The sequence below is a fragment of the Hemitrygon akajei genome, chromosome 17, assembly GCF_048418815.1.
Source record: "Hemitrygon akajei chromosome 17, sHemAka1.3, whole genome shotgun sequence".
In the NCBI taxonomy this organism is placed as follows: domain Eukaryota; kingdom Metazoa; phylum Chordata; class Chondrichthyes; order Myliobatiformes; family Dasyatidae; genus Hemitrygon; species Hemitrygon akajei.
In genome coordinates, this window is record NC_133140.1 from 38652156 (window position 1) to 38673625 (window position 21470).

The 21470-nt window shown below is 42.7% G+C and overlaps 1 protein-coding gene across 3 annotated transcripts in view; it reads left to right on the forward strand.

The window, feature by feature from the left end:
* esrp2 (epithelial splicing regulatory protein 2) overlaps positions 1–19214 on the forward strand; it is a 37792-nt gene extending 18578 nt beyond the window's left edge. For 2 of the 3 annotated variants that reach the window (XM_073069942.1, XM_073069943.1), the window contains 9 exons: positions 5629–5761; positions 6801–6843; positions 8448–8749; positions 10141–10359; positions 12952–13150; positions 13778–13970; positions 14132–14309; positions 17653–17769; positions 19078–19214. In XM_073069942.1, coding sequence (XP_072926043.1) covers positions 5629–5761; positions 6801–6843; positions 8448–8749; positions 10141–10359; positions 12952–13150; positions 13778–13970; positions 14132–14309; positions 17653–17742 — 1357 coding nt within the window. In that variant the 3' untranslated portion in view covers positions 17743–17769; positions 19078–19214. The remainder of the gene's footprint in view (positions 1–5628; positions 5762–6800; positions 6844–8447; positions 8750–10140; positions 10360–12951; positions 13151–13777; positions 13971–14131; positions 14310–17652; positions 17770–19077) is intronic. The other variant, XM_073069944.1, reaches the window with a different exon arrangement.
* Positions 19215–21470: the final 2256 nt, after the last annotated feature.

Genomic DNA, 21470 nt, shown 5'->3' on the forward strand with positions numbered 1-21470 from the left:
ATGTTCTTTAACCCCTGATTGACCTGGTGTAATTCTACATCATTTGACGTTGCTCTTGGTTGTTCAGTCCCTTAGCTGCGTCTTTTCACAGCCTTCCTGGACGTTGTCATAGGATGATTGTCTGCGAATGCACGGCCAACTAAAGGCATGTGGCTCCTGGTAAAGAGGAGGAATGCAAAATAGGGGAGAATTGATGTGGAAGTGTGATTAGGATATTGGGGGATGTAAACAGGAGAGTGGGAACTGGGACAAACAATAGAGGTGTTTCTGGGAATCAGTGGAGGGTAGTGAGAATGAATGACCATCTTTGTAGAAAAAGCAGTCTGCAACAAAGAGCAATATATTGAATGTTTAAAAAGATTAGCTTGAGACGGGAATAGAATGAAATCAAGGAGTTGGAATTTTACTTTGCACAAAGGAAGGTGCAGTAGTTGTATTCTGGTTCCAGGACATTACTGCAGGATTTGTGCCAGCCACAACCACCTTCAGTGAATTTCATGTTCAAGTTGAATTGTCATTCAACCATACATGAATGCCTATGAATACAGACTAGCAAAACGACATTACTTCAGGGCCAAGGTGTAAAACACAGTGCCAACAGTCATGCACCTCACAAGGCACGTATACGATAGCAGTAAAATAGTCACACAAAAAATATGAACGCTGCAGCAGTCTGCAGCCGTACACAATACAGCTTGTCTTCTGCCGAGTGAATAAACTCCAGCATGCACACCGACTCTGGCACTCCTGTGGAGCACCTCCCCCTTGCCGGCTGCAATCTAGTCCTCTCTACAACTGAGGCCAAGTAGTTTTCCCCCCTGGCAACCACCCCCCCCCCCCCCCCCCCCACCACCATTCACTAATAAACCAATGAATTGGACTTGCAGCATTCCACACCAACAATATCCAGCAAGGTTTTGCGAACACAGGAAAAGCAGCTAAGATGATCAGGCTCTGATAGTCTGCACACCTCCTTCATGCACTGGCACTTCTCTGGCGCTTCTCTGGCGCAGGCGGCATCATGTCTGACTCCTTCTGTGTCTCTGCCAACAAGCAACTTGCTGATGGGGTAGACCTGCAGTACTTTACATTCTTAATGTCCAGGAGGGTCTTATGATCGCTTCAAAAAAAAGACCATTACCCCTTTGGTTGACCCTGTAGAAACCACTGCGTAAGAGCATGCTGCCATCTCACCAAAAGCCTTTCCTTCCATTGTCAGGACAAAGCTTTTCAGAAAATGAGGAGCCCGTGCCTGTATGTAGCAAGACTAGGACAACATTTGGTTATGTGCAGATCAGTGGCAGGTGGCATTCACCCCTCCCAAGTTGCAGGCAATAACCATCTCAAAGAGAATCCAATAACACACCCTTTACATTCAGTTGACATCTCCTGACATCACTGTTCTCCAGATTATCTTTGACCAAAATCTCAGCTGGGCCAAGTAGATATTATGATTTTGTATGAGCAGATCACGATACCTTGTAGCAAGTGACTCTCTGCCTGATGCCAACAAAGAAAATAGTGAGTATACTGAGATAGATGGTGCTCTCCTTGGTGAATAAAGGTTACAGCTCAGCATCATCCACATAATTTAGTCTCTTTGTGTACTCATCACCCTAAACATTCCTTCTGTCGACCACAGGTATGTGATGTGTATCACCTAAAAGAATTGCCTTTGTTACTCAATTAGGCTACTCTAACAGCACTTAGCAAAAATTCGTTGGTTTGTTATGAGGCGTGTTGTATGATGTGGGCGATCGTTGCCTTTCCATGACCATGATTGTTCTTGCAAAGTTTTCTACAGAACTGGTTTGCCGTTGCCACTTTCTGGACAGTGTCTTTATATGACAGGTGACCCCAGCTGTTATCCTTACTTGGAGATTGTCTGCCAGGTGGTTGCATAACCAGGACTTGTGATATGCACCGGCTGCTCATACGGCTGTCCACCACCTGCTCCCATGTCTTCACATGAAACTGATCAGCTGTGGGGGGGGGGGGGGGGGGGGGGGGGTGCTAAGCAGGTGCTACGCCTTGCCCAAGGGAGACCTGCAGGTTAGCAGAGGGAAGGAGCACCTCCACCTCCTTTGGTAGGGACACATCTCCACCCCACCACCCAGATCCCAAACTCACGAACTCCAAAAAGAATTGGGGCTTCCATTGTACGGAAAGGCCAACATTTGCGTGTTGCCCAAGTTGCACACCATCCTAATGTTGAAGTACATTGCCAGTCCATCGTCACTCTCTCCGCACCATTGCTGCTGAAAGTCCCTGCAAAGGATGGCTTACCGCCACCCTCCAATAAATGCTGGCATTGATGACCTGATCCATAAAAAATGTATGAATTAAATATCTGAAGGTGTAAATTTCCACAGTCTGTGATAAGTGTAAGAGGATTGGACGTTGTGGATGGCTTTTATTGGTGACTGACTGCACAAAACGAAAATTGAAAGATTCTTGCTTTCTGGATTTTCTCTTTTAAAAGGCAAGAGATTTATCTGAGGGATTGTTCTCTTCTCTCTCCCCTCCTCCAAAACCATTATTCACTTCTTGGGCCAGTAATTGTTCATGCGTCACCTTGTTATCAACTAATTCTTAATGGGGTTGAAACTGCAGTTGAATTGATAGGATCTCCACCTACTACTGTTAGCTTTGCTGGATGGAGATTCTTTATTTCTGTGATTTAATCAGAATCGATTTTAATATCACTGGCATATGGTTTGGTTTGCAGCATTGCAATACATAATTTAAAAAGTCTATAAATTACAAAAAGTATAAAAATGGTGCAGGAAGGGGGGGAAATATGCAGCGTTCATGCATTCATTGTCCATTCAGAAATCTGACGGCAGAGAGGAAGAAGCTGTTCATGAGTTGTTGAGCGTATGTCTTCAGGCACGCATGTGCCACCACCTCAATGGTAGTAATGAGGAGAAGGCGTGTCTCGGCTGCCTTTTTGGAACATCACCTTTTGAAGGTGTCATTGATGCTGGACAGAGAAAGGACCACCATGTCTGCACCTTGATGAGTTAATCATGAAGCATACTCTACCTCCTGTACCTTTTAAAATGGTGGGCTGTCCTGTCTTTGTGGAGAATGCCATGCCATGAATGTCAAGCCATCGTTCTGCAGCGTTGCATCCAAAATGGTAGGAGATGGCCGTGTTTACGTGAAACAAAGGACACAGCAATCCCTGATGTTCTTCTCGTGTAGTAATCTTGCTCTGAAGTCTTTACTTTTATTTTCCAATACATCAGTGTACTTAGACTGTTTGTAATACCCATTCCAAAGCATGGGAGGAGCTGCACAGATCGAGGATTATTCTTATGGTCTTCCTGGTCAATGGATAAATGAGTTGTAAAAGGAAAACTGCAAGTGTTCATCCTTCTATCTTAAGATATAGGAGTAGAATTCCCATTTAATCTGTTCTGCCATTCCATGGCTGATTTATTATTCCTTTTAACCCGGTTCTCCTGATTTCTCCCTATAACCTTTGACACCCTTACTAATTAGGAACCTATCATATTCACTTTAAACATACCCTATGACTTGGCCTTCACAACTGTCTGTGGCAATGAATCACACAGATTCGGCACCTTTTGCCTAACGAAGTTCCTCCTCAGTTCTTAAAAAGGTGTCCTTCTGTTTTGAGGCTGTGTCCTCTGGCCCTAGAATCCCCACTATAGGAAACATCTCCGCACCCCCACTTCATCTAGGTCTTTCAATGTTCGAAATGTTTCAATGAGATTTCTACCCCCCCCCCCTTCCCCCATGGTCTCCTAAATTTCAGCAAGTACAGGCCCAGAGCTATCAAACAGACCTTATACATCAACCCTTTTATTTTTGGGATCATTCTCTTGAACCTCCTCTGTACCCTCGCCAATGAGAGATTACTCGGGCCTTTAGCTCCGAGTGGCACACGGGCCATCAATGACCTCTCGCCTCCATCGTCCTCTGAAATCGAAGGTGTGGTTGGAGTTTATCAACGCTCTGCAATCCATTGTGTCCACTATACAGGGGATTGGCTTACACAGCTTCACCAGAGCCCTCTTGGCCAGCCTCGCTCTTTTCCACCTCTCACGATGGGAATGCAGGGTTGGACTTCGAGAGGCACTTTCTTAGATATGGGGCCAAAACTGCTCACAATGTGGTCTGACCAATGCCTTATTATGTCTCAGCATTGTACACAGAATGGTTGAGTAGCATCTAGGTAATCAATTATTGATATGATACTTAAGTTGTTAAAAGCAAGTTTTAAATGGGTTACTATAAACCTACAGACTCTCACAGCTACCTGGACTATTCCTCTTCCCAACCTGTGTCTTGCAAGAAGGCTATCCCCTTCTCACAATTCCTCCATCTCCGCCGCATCTGCTCTCAGGATGAGGCTTTTCTTTCCAGGACGAAGGAGATGCCTTCCTTTTTTAAACAAAGGGGCTTCCCTTCTTCCACCATCAACTCTGCTCTCAAACGCATCTCTCCCATTTCCCGCTCATCCGCCCTCACCCCATCCACCTGCCACCCCACTCGGGATAGGGTTCCCCTTGTCCTTACCTACCACCCCACCAGCCTCCAGGTCCAACATATAATTCTCCATAACTTCCGCCACCTCCAACGGGATCCCACCACCAAGCACATCTTTCCCTCCCCCCTCTTTCTGCTTTCTGCAGGGATCACTCCCTACGCGACTCCCTTGTCCACTCATCCCCCCCATCCCTTCCTACCGATCTCCCTCCTGGCACTTATCCTTGTAAACAGAACAAGTGCTACACCTGCCCTTACACTTCCTCCCTCACCACCATTCAGGGCCCTAGACAGTCCTTCCAGGTGAGGTGACACTTCACCTGTGAGTTGGCTGGTGTGGTATACTGCGTCTGGTGCTCCCGGTGTGGCCTTTTATATATTGGTGAGACCAGACGCAGACTGGGAGACCGTTTCATGGAACACCTATGCTCGTTCTGCCAGAGAAAGCAGGATCTCCCAGTGGCCACAAATTTTAATTCCACGTCCCATTCCCATTCTGATAAGTCTATCCATGGCCTCCTCTATTGACAAAATGAATCCAAACTCAGGTTGGAGGAACAACACCTTATATACCGGCTGGGTAGCCTCCAACCTGATGGCATGAACATTGACTTCTCTAACTTCTGTTAATGCCCCTCCTCCCCTTCTTACCCCATCCCTGACATATTTAGTTGTTTGCCTGTTCTCCATCTCCCTCTGGTGCTCGCCCCCTCCCCCTTTCTCCTGAGGCCTCCCGTCCCATGATCCTTTCCCTTCTCCAGCTCTGTATCACTTTCGCCAATCACCTTTCCAGCTCTTAGCTTCATCCCACTCCCTCCGGTCTTCTCCTATCATTTCGCATTTCCCCCTCCCCCCACTACTTTCAAATCTCTTACTATCTTTCCTTTCGGTTAGTCCTGACGAAAGGTCTCGGCCCGAAATGTCAACAGTGCTTCTCCCTATAGATGCTGCCTGACCTGCTGTGTTCTACCAGCATTTTGTGTGTGTTGTTTGAATTTCCAGCATCTGCAGATTTCCTCGTGTTTGCTTTTTAAATGGGTTTGTTACTGTTGGATTGGTACTGGAATGAAATGATATTTTGTTAATGGAATCTCTCTGGATTTATTGAAGGGGTGGTGTTGCACTGTGCCTGAATTCTCAAGGAAGAAGAAATGGAGAAGCTCTTGTCAGATTCATCAATCGCGAACAGAGGGATCTTGCACTGGAGAGACACAAACATCATATGGGGAGCCGATACATTGAGGTGGGATCAATCCTACTGATTCCCATGGCTACCTTTTGACAATACCTCTTCCCACCTTGTCTCCTGTAAAAATGTTGTTTCCTTTACTCCAATCGTTCATCTCAGTTGCATATGTTCCCAGGACGTTAGAGGTGTCCTCCTTCAAAACACAGGGTTTCCGTTCCTTCACCACTGAATGGGAATAGAGTTCCTGTTTCCCAAAACTACCACCTCAAGAGTCTCCACACCCAACATCAATTACCGCCATCTCCAAAGGGATTATACCACCAACTGCATATTTACATTCTGTCTCTCCCCACCCCACCCTCATTCTCCACTTTCCACAGGGGTCGCTCCCTCTGAGGTTCCCTTGTCCGTTCACCCCTCCCCACTAATCTCTGGCACTTATCCCTGCAAGCACCCTACCCATTCACCTCCGCTCTCACCTCTACTCAGGGCCCAAAAAGTCCTTCCAATTGAGCCAACACTTCGCCTGCCAATCTATTGTATCCAGTGCTCCCGTTGTGGCCTCCCGTATACCGATGAGACCCATCGTAAATTGGGGGACCGCTTTGTCGAGCATATCCACTCCATGCGCCAACTGTGGAAATTCCCAGTGGTCAACCATTTTAATTCTTATTCCTATTCCCATTCTGAGATGTTAGTCCATGGCCTTCTCTTGTGCCACAATGAGGCCACTCTCAGGGTAGAGGAGCAACACCTTATTCCATTTGGCTACCCCTCAGCGTGATGGCATGAATGTTGATTACCCTTTTGGTTTTTTTAAGAAAAAAATCCCTTCCCCTCCTTCCCCATCTTATTATTTTGGCACCTTCGCCCTCCCTTTCCAGTCCTGATGAAGGGTCTAGGCCTGAAATGTCGACTGTTTATTCATTTCCACAGATGCTGCCTCACCTGCTGAGTTCCTCCAGCATTTTGTGTGTGTTGCTTTTGGATTTCCAGCATCTGCAGATTTCTTGTTTATTATTTAATTTCTCATTTTAAGCTTTGTTTTCTCCTTTAAAATCAGTGTTTGATTTGTATGAAACTTCCTTTCCAGGTATACAAGGCCACCGGAGAAGAATTCCTAAAAATAGCTGGAGGTAAGGTTTTCAAAAATTCATGGCTTTAAAAAAAAAGAGGTGTAAAACAAAAAGACTCCTGGTCAAAAAACATTTTTAATTTGGCTGTGAGTTTTAAATATCTTCTAATGCATTATGCCTGGGACTTGGCTGAAAAAAAATCATAGTAAGTTACAGAGCCGAGTCTTTGGCTCACTGGGTTGACACTTGGTTTGCCAGTTCTCACGCGATATGTGGTTTCTCAGTGCTTTTCCTATCTAGCGATCACCTAGCATGTATCTAGTGCTGAAAGCGATAGACGAAGACAACTGTGCTGCTCCAAAGAGGTCATTCTTTCCCTCTGCCATTAGGATTCATAATGAGCCAGCCTATAGCCGGGGAAGTGATGACCCCCTCCTGTTAGACTATTATTAACCTCTGTTTACCAGAGCTCTGATTAACTCTGTTTAGCACACCCTGCTGTCGCGGATAATCTGGGCGTTGTGAGTGTGCACTTGTTACTGTATAATATTATGATAGTTCTTGCACTACCAGCGTGAACTTGGAAATCTTGTCATCTTTGTCTTGGAAATGTAGCACATCTTATTTTTAAGATAACTTATTTTTTATTGTTTCTTACTTCTAATATTTGTATATCTGTGCACTTGTAATGCTACTGTGACACGAACTTCTTTGGGATCAATAAAGTATCTACCTACCACAAACAGTCCTACTGCAACACCACAATCACCGCTGAGAAGAACACTGTATTTTCATTTGATTAAGTCTGCGTGGCCGTGATTATATCTGTGGGGTGGGAGAGAAAGGGAAAACAAGTGAGGAATGCTGATTAACTGGGATGAAGAAAGCTTCTGTGGAGTCAGCCTGTAGGAGATAAAAGCCCCTCTCTGTGAAGGAGCTTGTCCTTCAACATCAGTGACTGCGGCTGGAAATATGGAAATGGCTAGGGAACGTGGATAACTCTTCTAAAATCACTTTGCTTTTTTGGATGGGATCAGCAGGCTCAGGAGGTGGGATGGGAGGAATGGATCAGTAAGACACCGGACAAATGCAACAATATCGAAAGATGAAACCTGAATGAGGTTTCCAGCTGCAGAGGTGCAATAAGGTGAAAGGAAGCTGCTGAGGAGCTCTGACCAGTATTTATTGTTCACCAAGCATCCCGAGTTAGTTCAGCACCAAAACTCTGGCGTTTTTAATGGTCAGCTGCACGTGGTCTTACTTAGTTGAGATTTTGTCCACCTTGTGTTTTGTCATAACCCTTAGTGAGGAGGAGACTATTGGAGAGGAAAGTCCTTCAAGGATTCCATTGGCAGCACATGTCTTATTTCCTAATAATTGTGGGTATGATTAAACATCTTCCTGTTGAATTTGGATTTAAATTCTGTTATTTCACAACATTCCTGTCATTGTATGGCATATTACTATATAACATTACTGTTGAATAAGTAAGCATTAGTAATCAAGTTTTGCAATTCCATTGTGATCAGCTCAAGATTTGTTTGGAGATTTATTTGTGTAGTCTTTTGTTTTCTGCATGTATCATTTTTGACCCAGTAAAAGGGGGCCAGTTGTATAAACGATACACTGGTATCTTGCATTATGAATTTTATTTTAAATTGCAGGTACCTCAAATGAAGTGGCACAATTTTTGTCAAAGGAAAACCAGGTTATAATACGAATGCGTGGCCTCCCTTTCACGGCCACAGTGGAGGATGTCCTCGGCTTCTTTGGAAAGGAGTGTCCTGTTACAGGTGAAAAGGAGGGGCTCCTCTTTGTGAAATACCCTGATGGAAGACCAACTGGGGATGCATTTGTACTGTTCGCATGTGAAGAATTTGCTCAGAATGCACTTAAGAAACACAAGGAAATACTGGGGAAACGTTATATAGAATTGTTCAGAAGCACTGCAGCAGAAGTTCAACAGGTATGTATCCCTTCCTGCATGTGATGTTTGTACAGGACTGACCATTATTTTGTTCTAACTAAATTTGAATGGATAGAAGTATTTGTCTTTATGGGTCCATGTCCCTCTGTCCATTCACTACCCTTCTCATTCCACTGTAATTTCAACTCATAAAATGGCACAGAACAGGCAGGTTTCCCGAAAAACCGGTATAATTTCAGTGGGAGCAGTCGTCCCCTAACACTGCAAACGTTCAAACGAACAATGTCCATTACATTCACTTTGGAAAGCTGTTTTAGAATCTGCTTTCTAGAAGAAGGAATCGTTCCAGTTTTAGCAGGTTTCGCCTCTGGTTTATGCTTTTTTTCTTGGTTCCAATGAAGTATTTGCATAAGCAAAGTCTTGAGGGAAGATGTGGAGCGACTGTTGTTTTGCACAGTGTCTTTTTGCATAGCTTTTGCTTGCAGCAAGCGATAAGTACAGATCACAATCAAGACTGGTGCGACAACTTCTGTGAATTGTAGTTTAAGGTGGGGTGTCCTGTCTAACCTTTACATTAAACAGCTGCTCATAAGACATTTGTCTTTAAGTGCTGGCTCAACGTTCCATGCCGCAGGATTCGTCAGCTGCTGCAGGCCTCTTCTGCCACCTGGGAACTTGGTTCACGGTTGCATTTCTGACTTGTGTGCCGACTGGGTTACAATCGCCTCTGCGTCCTGGGGGTGGCCTGTAGTTCTTAGCAAAGACATCTGGAGTTGCATCTCTTTCTAACAATGTTTTTTTTTTTTTGAAGTGGATGCCTCAAAGTGGTGTCTGGTTATAATGTACTAACTTCCAATAGATTTTCAAATTTTTATCCCAGTGAAAGTAATGGTAATTATCTTGTAATGATTCATCAGTCATGTATTTTATTAAATGACTCCATCAGCCCTTTACATTTTCCACCTATTACCACCCAGCTTCTCACTTCATTCCCCCCCTCCCCACCCACTTGGCTTGTACTCCTTTCCCTCCCCTTATTCCAGTCCTGATGAAGGGTCTCGGCCCAAAACGTCGAATGTTTATTCCTTTCCGTAGATGCTCCCTGACCTGCTGAGTTCCCCCAGCGTTTTGTGTGCCCTGCTTTATATTTTATGATGTTTCAATAGTACAGGGCACTAAGACACAACAGGGTTAGTCTTCAGCCAGCTCTCGATGAGACTCCTGGCAAACTGATCCCTTTTTGAGAGAGGATCTCACTTCCAGCTATTGACATTGGGTCAGGTTCTGACACTAGCCCTGTACTAAACTAGCAGAGATTCTTGCAGAAACATCAATGCATCATCATGTGTATGCTTGTGTTGGTGTGATGTTGCAAAACTGTAGAAATATTAAATAATTAGAAGAGCTTTTTTCCACCTCCAACATCCCAGGTGTTAAATAGATATATGTCTACGCCATTGATTTCAACACTCCCTGCTCCAATAATCCCTGTGATACCTCAGCCGTTCATTGCCACTGGAAGTACCAGAGATTGTATTCGTCTACGTGGCCTCCCCTACACAGCAAGCATCGAGGATATTCTGGACTTCATGGGAGAATTTACAGTTGATATAAAACCACATGGTGTTCACATGGTGCTGAATCAACAGGTAATTCAAAATCTTCCCCTTTTAATCAGTGCTCTTTGAGAGTGCGTACTTCTAGTTAAGACTTGACTTGCTGAAGGAGAATTTTGAAGCAGTGATTCACTTTAATGTCTCTGGAGTTTGACATTATTTATCTTCTATTTAAACAGTCCCTTCAATCAGGTCTCTTCTAACATGTAGATCCAATTATCTGTGTATAAGTCTACTTAAATATATTTTCTTGATAAATGGGTTTACCAACATTCTGTAGGCTATAGGTTATTTACTTGGGTTCGTGGCCAACTCTGCAGATTAATTCCTATTAAGATTTAACAGCTGCCTTTTTGTCTCCCAGAAAGTTGCCCTGGTATAGCTTTCCATCAAAGCTTTAGAAGTTGCCCTGTTGGAATGCTTTAAATTTGGTGTTTGGGCTATGGCTGCTAGATATATTGGTCATGGACAAGTAAACCTCAAATAATCTTACATGTTTGATGCATTTTGAGGCATTAGAAATTAAAAGTTACTGTGACTCAGATCCAATGGCTTGTGTAGACTTGAGAGTCATTTGTTGCAGTATATTTCGAATATTTCGGTTGACTTTTCCTTTCCAATATTTTTTATTAGTTTCTACATGGAAGAATACAGAGTACAAGAAAGTGTATATAAAAGGTCAAAAAAGATTTAAAAAAAAAAACTACCAAGTATATTATATCTGTTCATAATAACAATCTCATTACCCTGTATTCATGTAAGTTAATCAATAGTTGTATTGAACTATACTAATTTATTACAAAAAAAATCTAACCCATACCAAGACCAAAGCTGTTTATTAAGGAGAAAAAAGGTAACATACCTTCTCATATAATAAAAATTAATAATAGCCAACATCTGAATTTAAACGAGTTGAAGGTTTTAATTTGGTTCTAATTTGTACAGTGACTAGGTGTACGTTAGCATTTCTGATTCATGGATACATTTGGGATGGGCATTCTTATAGGTGCGCCTTCTGATGAGAATTCACCCTAGATATCTGCTGGTTCTGTTGTATTCGCCAACCAAAGCTACACTGTATACTAAACTTCAGCATTTCTGAAAAATCTACATTTGTCGTAAAAGTATTTTGGTTATATTAATCAGGCCTTTGAATTATAATTTCATACAACTTGAAACTTGTATCAGCAAGTTAAATTTTGCATTGGTGTTCCAAAGTATTTCTTGCATAATGTTCTGCTAGGATTCTCACTTTAACTGCCTTTTCTCCAGTGATTAGTTAAAAAGGAGTGATGGCTATGGAGGTTTGGTCTAGAGTTGAAACTTGTTTGGAACTGAAGTCCTCTTGCATAGTGCCACTCCGTGAAGAGAATAATACTATGATTCAGCTTTGCAGTATACATTTAGAAGGTATCTGATGGCTATCTTGATCATTGATTAATAATTGAACAATAGTTACAAGGAAGCTCTTTCTATATTTAACTACCTTTCTTCTGGCTGGCAGTAGCTTTGAAGGTTCTTGTATAGTCATTTTATAATCTCTTGTCTAACTCCATCTTTCAGCTGTTTACATTCATTCTACTATATCCTCCAACTAAGAGCTCATGCAGGTTGTCCCCAGTTTATAGCAAGGTTCCATTTCTGTGAGCTGTTCATAACTTGCAAATGTGGCTGCAAACAGGGCTGGCAGCTGGTGGTTCAGCAGTAGCAAGCAAATCCACCCCATCAGTCTCTCGTTCGTGTGTTGAGGTTGTGTTCACATGTACATAATGTTCTTATGTACGTTACTTGGGTCTTTGTAAGCTGTGGAGGTCCTGTATATTGTAGATTATCCTGCATTGACATATATTAATGTCTAAGTACTTTGGACTCATCTATAAAATTTTGAGTAGATAAAGCAATTTTCTGTGCTAAAATACATAGCATTTTTAAAGGAAATCTCAGTGCGTTATACTCTCTGCTTTTATTCCTCAGTAGGTGTTGGAAAAATATTTTTAATTCATTAATTCTACCAAGATTAGTTTAACCATACTGTTCTAAACATTTTTGAACATATTCTTAGCTGACTACTTTAAATTATACTTGGGACTAATGCATTTAACTCAGTTCAATTCATATCTTCTATTTCCTAAAATCAAAATGTCACATGTTTCATTTTGAGTAACACAGACCTGATAGTACTAACAAGTCATGAGCAACACTGAAGTTTGTTCAGTAAGCGGAAATGGCGTTGTTGAATTGCCTAATTAGTGTGCATATTGGTTTCTGTGATAATTCACAAAACTGCCCAAGCATGGAGTATTTTCACAACTGTTAGTTATGCGTAGTTTTTTTTTTAAAAAAAGAGCACTGCAGCCGCTCCTAAACATTCGTTATTGGAAGTAAGCGACATCCACTCGGGTTATGTTTTATCCTGATAGCAGAGTTATTGGAAGTCCTTGTAAGCCAGAATCTGTAAATGTGGCTTTAGGTTGAGCCAGCTGCAGGTGTGATTTTAGTAGATTCACTGTACCTGTATCTATGTAAAATGTTGATTCTTTTGACTATAATTTGCAACAGCCTCAAGATGGGAGTATAATTAACTGCTATTTCTCCTCCTCTCCCGTCTCCTCCCCGCACTCCTAGGGCCGACCTTCAGGCGATGCTTTCATTCAGATGAAGTCTCCAGACCGCGCCTTCTTGGTTGCGCAGAAATGTCACAAGAAGACAATGAAGGACAGATATGTGGAAGTGTTTCAGTGTTCCGGAGATGAAATGAGCTATGTTTTAATGGGTGGCACTTTAAATCGTAGTGGCTTGTCTCCGCCGCCATGTAAGTTACCATGTAAGTTTTGAATTCTCACGCTCTCTTGCTGCTAAAGGCTGAAATTGTGGTAGGTGGAGGCTGTAGCTTCGTTTACCTTTTCATCTTTATCTGGTTTGCCGTGATCAACGTTTCATCAATCGAGGCTTGAGAATGAATGGAGGTTTTGATTTTTTTTTTCCCCCGTTGTCTCCCCACGCCTTGCCCTCCCTTCCTCACTTCACCAAATGGCAAAATTGGGTTTTGTACTGGGCGACTTTTGCTTTTTGGTATTTTCTGGAGCTCTGCAGTAGGTCTGCCGGGTTGTAGGATTTTGAAAATTTTTGGAGATGATGCTCGTGGGTTGAGGACGGGGTGCAGTCTTGGAAGTGCTTTAACACGATGCCATAAAATGTTCGGATTAACCTTTGCCTTTCACCAAAGTGGCCATTTTTCCCCCCAGTCAAAATGCAGGGATAAATCAAATTACCCAAGAAGATGCATGAATGCAAAATTCAATACATTTGACACCGAGTGTGCAGCAGCTGCCTGCAGAGTGCAGACCCCTTTGAATGCTAATTACACGCATATCTATTTGGGGCACTTAAACGCACTGTTTATAAGCCTCCGTTCTGTTCTCAGTCGCACACTTTGCTGTTTGTGTTTCAGGCCTCTCACCGCCAACGTACCCGACGTTCTCGCCCGGGCCTGCTGTAATACCTGCTGAAGCGGCCCTCTATCAGCCCCAGGCCCTGCTGGCTCCAGCGCGGTCAGCCCAGCCTGCACCACCTGCGGTTGCCTATTACCCTACTCAGGCAACTGCCACTCAGCTTTATATGAATTACACGACCTACTATCCAAGGTAACTTTCTCAGTGGAATCCTCCTTGCTCGTATTGTCGCCGATACCGTGGCGCTCAGAACCCTCATTAAAATTTAGATCAGCTTATGAGCAGGAGTGCCGGTGGGTACTGGTTCTCGCACGCGTCGCCTTTCTCTAAGAATATTTGGCGTTAACTTTCAGCCCTCCGGTGTCCCCGACGACGGTCGGATACTTTGCAGCTCCGCAGGCAGCAATAGCGGCTGCGGCGTCGTCGGCAACCCACGCCATGTTACCACAGCCAGGTGCACTTGTCCGCATGCAGGGCCTGCCTTACAACATTGCAACGAAAGACATCCTTAGCTTCTTCCAAGGATATCAGGTAAACACCGTCAATCTCTCTGCTTTTGAGGGCCTTCTCCTGAGCTGCAATGCTCCTTTTGATTTCGGGATATCTTTACCTGAGTGTCATTTTTAAGACCGCAGTGCAGCTATGAAGCTTTAGTGTTGGTGTTACGGTTCACCTGTTGGCCAAGGCCTAAAGGATGTCTAACTAAGAATTTTTTTTTCTCATGCATTCTATTTCTCTTGCTCTCCCGGATGTGTTGAATGGCGTGCTGATCTTAAAGTGAATGCATTTTGGAACCGCCTCTAGCTTGGTATGGCCCTGTGAAAATGGGAATTCTGTGAAAAATTGCACTTCACGTGGGTATTGATCGTGTCAGCTGTTAATGGTGATCTAATTTAGACTTTATTCCAGTTTTGGGAGAAATCGGATGGTTGGTTTTGGGTTCCCTTCCCTTACGTGGAATCCTTTTTTGTTTTGGAGTTTTCGTACTGCATGTCTTGTTCAGTCTGATAAACAGTTGCAGTAATACCAGACCTGCTGTAGTACAAGTCACCTTTCTGAGCCATTAAAATGCTCTGTCTCTATACTAATGAGTCTCTTTGCAAATTTAATGTTTTAGCATCTTGGCCTTTCTTGTAATCTGCTGCTTCTTACCAACTACTTTTTAAGTTGAAGATCTTATATCAACTTATACCTGTCCTTAGTAATTGAAATTAATTTAAATCCTTTCAGTGAAATTATCAAATGGAGTGTTGTTGTGCTGGAGTATTTTGTGTGTAAATCTCAAGTTGCTACCTTTCATCCAGTGGAAAATGTTGTTTGCACACTAATTAAATGCATTCAATTGTAGTTTAAATGGGTATTTTAAAAATGATGGGTGCTTTTCCACTGTTCACACTGTAGCTCTAAAGTCAAACAGCATGGAAGGCATCAGGTGAGTTTAAACCCCCTCACATAACACTGCTGTACCATTCTCCCCACCTTTCCATCTGTTTCCCCAGAGTTTAAGACTCATCTACAGACAAGGGATAATTAACCTATCAGCCTGCATCTTCTGGGATGTGGGAGGAGACAGGAGCAGTCAGCAGTGGAGGACGTGCAAATGCCATGTATATAACACTGGAGACTGGGATTGTATCCGGGTGGCTGGTGTTGGCAGCTGCTGCACCATCACAATAAAACTGGTGAAACTGAATTCCGAGGAGCAAGATGTTCCTTTCATTTTCAGTGGACATTAGTAATGATTTTAACCTTAGTCCCATTCCTTACCTGTGGGATGGTCACCAACTAATTGGCTTGTGATGAAAAATCTTAATTCTTAAAAGCCTTGTTCTCATTCCATTTGAATGTTTATTTTGTTTTCACTAAACCCCAAGCTGATTCTGAAGAATATAGAATCTGTCTTTGATTTGAGTCCATTCTGAATTCCCAGTATGTTAGGAGTTAATTATAAAAAGGTCCTATTGCCTGATATTTTTAAATTATTCTGTTTCCTTCCCTCAACCCAGTGAACTGTGTTAACTGTTGTCTCTTGCTCTTTGAATAAGCTGGACAGCATAACCAAATGTTATTTTCTAGTTCCACCAGATATCAGACCATCAGAACACATTTCAGAGTATTTTACAGAGCCAAGCCTGATGTATTGCTTGTAAGGAAGGAAATCTAACCTCATTATATTTACTGGTCTGTGCTTCATACAAAAATTCTGCATGGGGACTTCAAAATGTTTCTTCCCGGCTCTCTCCCAGACTACTGAGATTGTATTGGATTAAACATGCAGTAAGGAAAATTAAGACTGCCAAATTTTCAACTGCCCTGGTTCCACATGTTCATGTTTGGATATGCAATTTAGGAGGTTTGAGCTAATGTTTGTTTTCAATAATTTTTCTGGATTTGTCTGCCTCTTTGCTCCTTCCTGCCATCTCATTCCATAATGGGGGAATCACTTAAAACAAAATGGCATTGTGTGAGAGCAGGTCTGGTAATATGCTAATAATTGAACAACCTATCCGGCAGGTTAGTTGCAAGGTAATGGTTTTTGGAAAATGGTGGATGGGCCTTTATCAGGGTTAATGAATCCATGACAGATTGACTGCAATGCGTGAGTTTGGAATGTACATGTTTGCTTTAATGTAATTCTGATCCTTTTTACTTCAGATGCCTGAAGTAATGATGTTCTCCACCCCATCTCTTTTAATTTTGAAATTGGCAAGAGAGAATTTTACAGTTATAATGAAAGTTAAACTCCAAGCACGTTAGAAACCGTAAAAGACTTAACTGGCACTTCCCAACCCCATTTGTTTTCACAGTTCTCCCAGAACCACTTAACTAACATTCCCCTTTCTTGAAATGTGATATTTAACTGGTCTAATCTTTTCCCTGAAGTTATTTTTTGCTGGATGGTAGATGCTTTTGATCTTATTAATGTACACCAGGGTGAACTGCACTGTCTTTCTTGTGTGACCTGTAATATTTTTTAAATCAATTTTGACTTTTGGGGGGGGGGGGTGTTTTGTATAAAGTTATTCTTGCACCTTTAATCAAAGGCAGTGTTGTAACATGATTCACCTGGGCTCACTGAACTGAGTGATCATTATTGTGTAGCCTCGTGGGGGCGGGTGTGTGGCTTTCCAGTACTACCATCAGCAACAAGGCTTGTTCACTCTGGGCCAGATTGTGCTGACCCAGTCTTGATGCCAGAATTTGCATCAATCAGATAGCAGGGGAAGACTCTCGCAGGCTTCCCCCCCAACCAGCACCGTAGACCTGGTGACAGCGTGGAAGTCCCACCCTAACACTCCTTGCTGGCTGGAATCACAATCACTTCAATACTTACCTCTGAAATAAAATGGCAGGACAGTGTTTTTATTTTTTTTTCCCTAAAGTGGAAGATGGCTCCCCCTTACCACCTGTGCCCCACACATCATTGAAATGTCTGCTGTGTCACTGCAGGAAGATCTGCTGGTTCTGCTGAGCTAGTGTAGAGTGCCTATGTGAAGCAAATTGTCACACTCGAGCTCCCTAAATCTGTAAATCAGACCCATTCTCATTAAGATTATGCCCTCTTCGTCCTGAATGAATGGCTCCTGATGCTCCTGTTCATGACTTTTGACCACAGTCACCGTGATATGTTTGAGGCAGAGGTATAGCAGAGTTAGACACGAGTTACTTCTCCTGAAGAAATTCCTAACAATGGTGCCTTTCATCATTAAGTTAAACGGATTTTAATTTAATCTTTTTTAAAAAATCTAAAATTCTCTTTTGCCAAGTTAAAGCCCAGGGTAAAAACTTTCTAGGTTTGCAATTTGTGGTGAAGCATGCACTCAGCAAGCAATGTTCCTATTGACTGATGTGTATATTCAAACTTGTACTGTAGTATGCACCTGATGACTACAGCGGCCTTATTCAGATGAACGAACAAGCAAGGAGTATGTATCAGGCACCCAAAGAGTGGGTCTGTTTGTAGATGACCACCTTTACAAATGTCAATAAGGTAAGGGAGCAACTTCCCAGCTGCCTCTCTGGCCAGGCTTCACTCTGGAGTGATACCACTGACGTTTCCTAACTGGGATTTCCATTTCTCTCTCTCGGCCTCATCTCTGAGACTCTCATCTTTTCCGGCATCTTGCAAGGGTGGAGCTGCAAACCCACGACGAGGTATTTGCAGCTAGCTTTTGTGCAGTGGCTCTAGCCGTGTTTTCTCAACAGCGAGGAATGAAATTGGTGGGAGTGGTGCTGGTTAAAGAAACCTGCTTGGCTATGATAATGCCAGTGGGGGGGGAGGGAGAAATCTCCTAGTCAGGTGACATGTAACCACAGTGACCAGAGTCAGTTCAGTGCAGGTACTTTTATTGCCCCTTTTTTTCCATTCCTCAAGAGCGAACTGGAGAAATGTTGGGTACAGGATAGGGAGCTAACACTGTGTAGACTGATGCCAATGCCCATGGCTCCTTTACTACTTTGAAAAGATGGAAAGGTGTGGACATGAAGGAGAAGGAGGTTACACATGGAAATAGTGTTTCCTATGTGAGCGTGAGATGTATTTACATGGAATTTTCTTCTCTGGTAGATTATAGCCTGGAGAATCGATTAAATTTGGTCCTTTCCTGATATCAAAGGATATTATGTTTATTTTCAGACAAAGTGGTGCGCTCTTTAAAAATTTTATCTTCAGAATGACTAGGACTAAATTCCTTTGCACAAAGGTAAAACTGAGTGCTGGGAACATTCTGCAGGTGGAGGAGAAACCTGAAATTCTAATGGTTTCACCCTCTAAGAATGCTGCTCGACTTGCTGACTAATTGCAGCACTCACTGGATCCTTCCACCCACATCTTGAGTAGATCTGGTGAAATCAGTTACAATTGTTATGAAATAAACTTCCATTTGCTGAAATGCTCTTTAAGTGCACCATTTTGTTTGTTGCCACCTCTCCCTTTGTGCATTGAAAAGCTTATCTTTTGTTTTCCCCTTTTTGGCTGTTGGTTACTGTCCTGAATTCTGCTTTCCTTTGTTTTTCTGACTTCTTGGTTTGTTATAATATTAGCAATGCTTAAAATGCTATAATGTTATTTATGTGGCAGCTTGATTGTAGTCTGCCCACTAACTTCTTTAAACTAACGTGATCCAAATTTACTCTTTAAATTTTGTGTCAACTTAAATTTTCATTTAGATGAACATCTACCAGCTGGATGGTCTAAGTCATTAGATTGACTTGCTCATTTATCAATTGAAGAATCTCCAACTTGTATCAAGAATTTCTGTGTACACTTCAGTTTTCCCCTTTTTTTTCTCCCGTTCAGCTCCAAGCAGATACAATCTTAATTCTGTATAACTTCAATGGCCAGCCCAGTGGAGAAGCTTTGGTGACTTTTCCAACCCTTGAGATGGCTACACGAGCTATATCGGAAAAGAATGGACAACTTATTGGTCATCAGTGCATAAGCCTCCGGTTGGTGTAAGACCCATCATTGATTTGCCAATCTTCGTACCCATGGGAAATGCATGACAAGTCCTTAAAGGAAAGTGGCCTTGTACAGAATGTGGCAAAAAAGGAAACTTACAAAGTGTGGGACACCCCCTTTCTGCCAAAGGGTCATGCACTAATGCAAAAGCCATAATAAACTGCAATATTCTACCTTTTTAACTACCAACTTGCATTTATGATTTTTGACTTCATACTGACATGGAAGTGACTTGCAAAACTTGAGAATGCTAACTAGTTAAGTTATATATTTTATTTAAACCTAGTAGCTTCAGAGCCACATGTAGACTTGCTGTTCTTAATGTGCATGCAGTGTTTATGTTAAACCATTTGTATATTATGACACAAAGATAGGTATTGCCTCTAATGCATGCAATAGAAATTTTTTGTATATGCCTGTAAGCAATAAGGATGAATTTTTTTTTACACTATGATGACTAAGTGACAAATTACCTGCTGTTGGAGCACTAATACCTTGTTATCCATGATTTTCTTCCCTATGTGCCTTAATGCAAAGTGCAATATCAGCAGAACAAGATTTTGAAAAGGTCTCGTGTGAGGCTGATTGAGTTGTATGTACTTTAGTTAATAGAGCAAGTTTGAAACTTGGAAAGTATAAATTGTATGCTTTGTATAGCCAATAAAGTTTAAAGTTGCATAATTGAATCTGTTTTGTATACAACATTAGGATTTGTTAATTTTCTCGTTTTCAATTGTGACACTATGTTGGCAATGATTGCTCCCGTGTAAGGCCAGGGGGTCGGGCTATGGAATGATATTGATCAGAAGCAATATTCCCTCTAAGCTGATCTTTTGCTACTAGCGCCCAAAGGAATTTGAACTGCACACGAAAGGTCGTTACCTTCTACCTCATTGGCATGTTAAGTATATTTCACAATTGTACACAATCACATTTCCTTTTCTGGTTTCTGTGGACGGTGTTGACAACATGGAGTTTGCGATGATTTGTTTACAGATTTTAGAACTGGCTTATTTATACCGTTTTATTGAAGAATACGGGCACACTGGTCATTACAAATCAGAGGGGCCAGCGATCAAAAGGCAAGCAACGGCAGATGGAATTTCATTCTAATAACTGAGGTGAAGCATTTTTGTTGGGGGGGGGGGGGGGTGGATCTCTTAAAAGAGAGAAATTGTCTGGGGCCAGGGAGTAATGAGGAACTTGTACTGGTGTACAGGTCTAAAGATTCCAAAACTTGATGGTGGTGAAGAAAGTTCTTGTTCTATCTCTTCCATTTATTGCACATCTCCCCTCACTCCATCCTCTTGCCTCCATAACAGCGATAGGCTTCCCCTTGTCCTTATCACCTTAAAGCCATTGCATCCAGGTCAGCAATCTTCTACCATCTGCAAAGGCATCCTCCTGTTAAGCGCATCTTTCCCTTCCTCCACCCCACCCCTTTCCACTTGGGTAGGGATCATAAAGAACATGACTCCTTTGTCTACTCATCTGCTCCCCACTGATCTCCGTCCTGACACTTGTCCCTGCGAGTGGGTTAAGTGATATACCTCCTCCCTCACTATTGTTCAGGGGCCCGAACAGTCCATCCATATGGGGTAACACTTTACCCACCGTGGTCATCTGTTGCATTTGGCTCTCTGGTGTGGACTTTACACCGGTGAGACCCAATACAGATGCAGGGACCTCTTCATCAAGCACCTGCTCTCTGCGGCAAAAGGCAGGATCTCTGGTGGTTATGCATCTCAATTCCCCTTTCTTCCATTGGCCACGGACCCTTTACCTCTCCCACCTACCATCTCCCAGCTGCTTGCTCTATCCCACCCACCGTCCCCCTCGCCTGGTCTCGCCTATCACCTCCAGCGTTTAGTGTGGAATATAGTGAAGTTCTGATTACTTACTGTGAGAAGGATGCAATTGTTTCGGAGAGGGTGGAAAGGAGATTTACCTGGGTGTTGCCCGAGATGGAAAGCTTCAGTTATGAACAGAGACTGGTTAGGTGGGGGTTGTTTGCTTTAGAGCAGATGAGAATGAGGGTTCTGCTGTGAGAGGTATATAGAAGTGGGAGGCGCAGCTAGCTATCATTCCTCATGTAACACACACAAAGTGCTGGAGGAACTCGGCAGGCCAGGCAGCATCCATGGGCAAAAAAAGTACAATCAACGTTTCGGGCCAAAACCCTTCGGCAGGACTGGAGAAAAGAAAACTGAGGAGTAGATTGAAAAGGTGGG